The sequence below is a fragment of the Acanthisitta chloris genome, unplaced genomic scaffold, assembly GCF_000695815.1.
Source record: "Acanthisitta chloris isolate BGI_N310 unplaced genomic scaffold, ASM69581v1 scaffold2575, whole genome shotgun sequence".
Lineage (NCBI taxonomy): Eukaryota > Metazoa > Chordata > Aves > Passeriformes > Acanthisittidae > Acanthisitta > Acanthisitta chloris.
In genome coordinates, this window is record NW_008671887.1 from 568 (window position 1) to 6,749 (window position 6,182).

At 37.7% G+C, this 6,182-nt stretch overlaps 1 protein-coding gene across 1 annotated transcript in view; it reads left to right on the top strand.

Annotated features, from left to right (window-relative positions):
• The first annotated feature begins 1,018 nt into the window (after positions 1–1,018).
• TMTC4 (transmembrane and tetratricopeptide repeat containing 4) overlaps positions 1,019–6,182 on the top strand; it is a 49,764-nt gene continuing 44,600 nt past the window's right edge. The window contains exons 1-2 of the mRNA XM_009074261.1: positions 1,019–1,231; positions 5,673–5,788. Of these exons, the coding sequence (XP_009072509.1) occupies positions 1,070–1,231; positions 5,673–5,788 (278 nt within the window). The 5' untranslated portion in view covers positions 1,019–1,069. The remainder of the gene's footprint in view (positions 1,232–5,672; positions 5,789–6,182) is intronic.

Genomic DNA, 6,182 nt, shown 5'->3' on the forward strand with positions numbered 1-6,182 from the left:
AAAGCGAATAGGAAGAAACAAGCTAGGCTACTATATGTGTCTATTATTCTTGGGGCATATAAACAAAAATTTCATATTCTGCCCTGCCTTTACTGTGGTTTTCCATTCATAACCTCCTGCCCTTGCCATTTATACCAGCGCTTGATAATAAGACCACTCCCGGTGCTGTTGGAGCACCAGAGAAGCAGAGGCAGAATAGCAGTCCTGGCAGAAGGCTGGCTTTGGGGAATCACAAGAGACCCTTCCAAGTAAAGGTGGCTCATGGGTGTAAACCTCCAGCCTTACTACCTCCACACTGATGTATCACTCAGTGCACTTGGATTATAGGACCTTTTTCACCTACCTCAACAACCTCCACAAAAAGTCCCTGAATACAGCAGTGGAATTTAGCCTGTGCTTAAGGTGTGCAGAGTGATATAATGAACACTGCTTTCAGCTTAGTTGTATGCATCTTGTTGTCCCTTTGTTTGAATTGTTGGGATTTAGGGCCTAGACCATTGACTGCTATTTCCATATGTCTACCTGTGATGTTTGTATACATTCCCTGCATGGGGAAATGTGTGAGACTAGGTCCTTTAATTTGATTAGCAGAAGAGAGTTGAAGTTTGTTTTTCACACTCAGAAGGAAATCATAGTGCTTATCATTCTCTTTAGAACTTTATAAATGCTCCACAGTCTCTGTTTGTAATACTTGAAAAGAACAGTAAGAAACAGAAAAACAGTGATTTGCTTTAGGTTCTAGAATTTGCCTGTGCCAAAGTTTTAACTTAGAATCTAAAGGACTTCTTGTCTTTATCCCTGTGCTCCAACCGTGGCAAATTCTGCCTTTACTTCTCAATTTTAAGTACAAAATCATGTTTAGGTATTTTACAGTAATTATGAAATGCACTGAGAGAAAAAAATGTTAAGTTGTATGAAACTTCATCCTCCTTTCCCAACCCAACTCTCGATTTTTTTAAATTCTTTTTTTAGTGAAATGCAGCTATAACCATCCATTTGTATGTATTTCTTTCAGATTTTCAGCCAACATAATGCTGAAGCTCCCAACTTGGAACAAGCATTTCACAGAATGGCACAAACAGAACCTAATCTGGACCATGACGTATCATGGTTCCTCCTTCCACCATACTGGGCCAAAATGGTTGTGGCATTAGTTTCCTTCCTCTGTTTTGCTAACAGCTATGATGGAGATTTTGTCTTTGATGATTCTGAAGCCATCATCAATAATAAGGTTTGTCTCTCTCCTTTCTCCCACTCCCTTTGACATATATAGTCATAGGAAAAGAAATAATTACAACAGTTGACCTAAGTAGGCCCAAAAAATTTAGTCTAGTAAAGAGCTTCCTTCTTGTTGTGACAACTAGGAAGGCTTATTCACCGGGTACCTGTATATCAAGACTGCCTGTAGGTCTAGTTTTATGCTCATTTCTGAGTCAGTGAGAGTGTATGGTAAACTTTTCTAATACTCATTGATGTTAATAGGAAATTTTTCATTATCTTCTCAGGGTCACAGGTGACTAAGCCCAGTGAATAAACTTAATCTGGTTGCAAGATACATAATGCATCACTAAGCTATTGTAGGGTGCAGGGGGTCTCAAGTTGTGGTTTATACCATAAAAATGTTACAGTAGCAAGCAAAGCTTCCTTTTCCTATGTTCCTTCCCCACTCAAAGTTCTGTGGCAACAGTTTTTTTTTTTAAATAGTGGCAGAGCATTCTTGTGCTCTATTTTAAAACTGGTCATACATGCAATGAACAGTCCTTGAAATGCTTAGAAATTAACATGTGTCTCAAACAAACCTCTAAGCTGAGATTCTTTTGACTTTGAGTAGTTGCGTGTCTTCAATTGTTGAGACTCTTCATAGGGTCACATGTAACATTGAGTGAGCCTGTGCCCATGGATGGGTCTTGGTGTTACAGCTTTTATCAGTTCTGGAAGGCACTTGTTATGTGTTTAGGGAGAGATGCATAGGGTAAAAATAATCATATTCATCTTGATTCTGTTTTCCTGAAGCCATGGGGTTGCAAAGAGGATAATCTGTAGACACATACTGCTAGAAGAACACAGTTCACTTTTTTTTTTTTGGCTTTGCACAAGATTTAGAGGTAACTTATCACAATGTGCCTTTTAGAAACATGCAGAATTATTGTTTCCTTGGACAAATTTCTATTATGCGTGTGTAAGTCATCATACCTTGAGTTATAAATGTATGGGGGGAAAATACATCTGCCAACTTGGAAATAAATTTCAAAGCTTCCAAGAGAATACTGCAGACAAATTAAGAACCTATAGAATTGGGGTTTTTTTAAAGAAATACTATATTTGAGATTGTACAGCTCCTGGCAATGTTTCATTCTGTAAAGTTTAATTTGGGACCTGTTTATAATATTTTAATTTCCTGAAAGAATGGCAAAAGACTGATGTTGAAACATGGCAGGTTGTTTTGTTAATGTGCGATTTCCACACTTGTAATCTCTGTCCATTTCTTTCAGTCTACACTCTCAAAATATTTCAATTTATCTATGCAACACAACAACCTGCATGAGGATTATAGATGCTGGCAATGCTGAGAATATCAAGCAACTGCTTAAATGAATTAATTCATTTCTAGTCTGTATGTTTGAAAAACTGTGAGGCTTATTCTATTTTTCACATCAAAATCCTCTATTATACCCTAGAAATTAAATGAGTTTTTTTGTGACAATAACATTTTAGCACAGGGTTCAGATGAATATATGGAAATACAAAATCCACAAGAAAAATGCAGAGACAATGAGTTTAGCAGTTTAATGGGGAGGGAGAGCAACAAGCAGTGGCCCAGTTCATTAAACAAAGCATAGCATATTTTATTCTTATTCAATAGGAGAGGCAGCAGTTAAAGTAATTTTGTAGATTTACTGAGCATTACTGCTACTTCTTGGGTACCACACAGTGCCCTTTTTGTTAATTTACTAGCTACCATCACCTAATCTTTCAATTTTTTATTTTTTTAGTGAAATATACACTGTTAGATGACCCCATAGAACAATAATTCTGGTATTAGATTTTATTGCAGTTGAAGGCTGTTTTCCAGATGCTTTCTTGTCATTTTAAGCCGCATTTTAACTGGTACATGGCAGAGAGTTTTGTCGTTATTTATTTACCAGCTTGGCAAGACAATCAGTTGGATTAGGCAGAGCTTCAGACACAATATGTCATTTCCATAAGCCTCTACATAGAAAACCTGTCTTTTCTCCAAGTCTTGAACTCTGCTGTCTGTAAGCTGCTACTAATCAAATATTTAGAGATTCTTTGATATCTACTTTGGTTCTTAAAGAGAAAATCATACATAGCTTTTAAACAGCTGTGTCTCCTAGAGCAACTCATTCCTATTTTAGGGTAAGTCCACTGAGTAGGAAAATTAACGTAAGAAACTTTCTCACAGAACTTGGATACAAGAGCAAGACACACGATTGAAGATTTTTAGGTCATATGGAAGTGTAATCACTGAGTAATTCCGTGCATTCAGCTTCTCCTGCATTCTTCCAGTGGAAGACAAAAGAAGACTGATTATAACGGAAAGGGAAATCAAGCCCTGTACATCTCAAATGTATTTCCCATCTCAAGTTGTTGAAGGCCATCTGTGGAAGATGTATTTCTAAAATTTTAATACTAAAAAGAAGTGTCTCTCTTTCATAGTGTCTTTCTTTGAGAAATATACATAAGGAGCAGTGCTGCTGTGTGGAAAAACAGTCTGAGGGCCACACCACCCTCTGACAGCTGTCTCCTGTAGAGTACAAAGACTTCAGTAGATGTTGGTGTACTTCCCTGTCCCAACTTGCCCCTGGAAAAGAAGGCTGTATTGATTTAGTGGGCTGCTGGTTGAATGCAATCCTGCTCTGAGAGTCAAATCATGACCTTTAGGGTTTGTGCATACCAGTGAGGAATGGAATGAGAATTTAGGTGCCTAAGGCCAAAATTGTTAGTTCTTAAACCCAAAGAGGATCCCCTCTGAACCTTGATTTCTTAAGAATTTCCCTGAGAATGCCTTATTTGAGAGCTGCAGTATGGGACTGTTCAGACTGCAGTCTTAGCCCTGCTCTCTTTTCAGCGTATTGATTAGTAACCTGTTAGAGAATGCTTCGGTTCATTTGACAGTGTGCAAGGAATTTTAGCCTACTTCACCTTCCTAATTTCTTTTTTAATTGGTTGTCTAATACTGGCCAGATTTGATCAAGTCATAGAAATTAATTTCTTCCTGGATTTTTTTTTTTTGGATGTATGAAAGTCAGAATATGTTAAGAGAGAATCATGAAAAAATTAGTTAAGTTTAGCAGCAGCCAGTCAGCAGGGTCCAGAAATTGGGCTGTAATTTGGGACCAGAGGTGCTATGTGTTGGTTTGTTGGCAGGTCAAAATCACTAGCGAAGGGTGAGATGGAAGGTACTGGAGACCACAAGAAGTGCTCAAGATACTATAGAAGCAACTGAGATAGTAACAGCATTTGAGAGGACCTGGAATTAGTGAACCAAGAGTATTGTAATGTGGGAATCTTGTAAGTACATGGAGGTGTAGAAGCAGTAAGACATGGACAGCAGACTTTGTAAGACCTTCCATGGCCTTAGCATCCCAGTTTGTCTGTTTACTTGTGTTTGCATTGATTTGTTAATTTGCTTTAGTTTGTTGGTCTCTTAAACAATTTCAGGGCAGAAGGTGGGGGTAGAGTAACTTGATTTCAGGTGTAATACCAGCTAGTACCGTTTTGTTCTTAGGTTGTCTCAAATGTGTGTAACCTGCACATTTTCTTTTGCGTAAATTGGTATTTAATTGTTCCAGGGAAGCAGAAGAGGGACAAGTAAAAGATAAATACGTTAGTTTGAGCTTATAAGCTTGTCCTTATAGAAAACCAAGGCGTATACTACCAAGGACTTTATTTTTCCTCTCCAAAGTGTATGCTTTCCATTCAATATCCTACATTGTTTGGATTTTTTCATTATCAGCGTAGCTTTCAGATAAAAGGAAAGAGTAGACTTTTCCTTTGCAGTGTTTTTTTAATCGTCCTCTACTGCACCCCAAATTAAAATAATTCATTACTTTTCTGTATTTCACTTTTAATCTTTCTGAGCAATATATAGAGATGTTGATTCTTGATTTCCTGTATTAAGAATATTTAAAAAAAGCTATTTGAATTGTGTCCTATGCAAAGTAAGGCTTCAAAAAGAGCTAATTGTTATTTTCTATCTTTAGTCTGCTTGCTTTCATGCTTTCATTAGTAGCTGTGCTACTGACACTTGTAAAAAAAATAGCTATTTGCAGCAATATGTAGTTGGCCTCCTTCACAAGATAACCTAGGCCTAAAATCAAAGGCTTTTTACAAAACTATAAGGTAAGGGTTTTGTTTTTTTTGTTTCATATCTCAGCTATTGACCAGATGATCTACTGTTATGAATACACATAGCTGTACTAAATTTCATGTAGTTATGCCTGCTCACAGAATCCAAGATCAAGGCCTTTATGATGACAGGCATTCCAGATGTGACCTTCATTGCAAACTTGGTACCTTGTCAAACATCAGTAGTGAGCCAACAAGACTCCTGCTATGTCCGTGTTAGTATGAGCTTGTATCAGTTAGAACTTGCTTGTGTTTTGAACAAAGTAGAAATGTTGAGAATCTGGTCATTTGCTTCCTTTCAGGACCTCAGGGCAGAAACCCCACTTGGTGACCTGTGGCATCATGACTTTTGGGGTAGCAAACTCAGCAGCAATACCAGTCATAAGTCATATCGACCACTAACTGTTCTAACTTTCAGGTGAGACTTGTCTCTTCGCTCAAGGTCTGAAAATTTGTATTATGTATATTGGCTCAATCAATGGGGAGGAGGCAATGGAAAAGGAGAGAAACAAAGTGTCTTGAGGGTAGTTGGATACCTTTCCTGAATATGATTTTCCTGTTCACTACCTTAATCTCAAGTTGAGTTTTAATTTTCCAGTTGTTTCTTTCCCAAAGTATCCACTATTTTGACATTCTGTATTTCTATGTACCTTTCAGAGATTTCATATTATGCTCTTATATATCTGGTACAAGGGGCAGTATGGTTTAGTATGTAGGTCACATCATCAAAGAACTAGGAGGTGTATGTTCCCTTCACTTGGCCATGCTGCCACTTACACTGCTGTTGTAGTTTCTGTTCTCTGCTTTCCTGC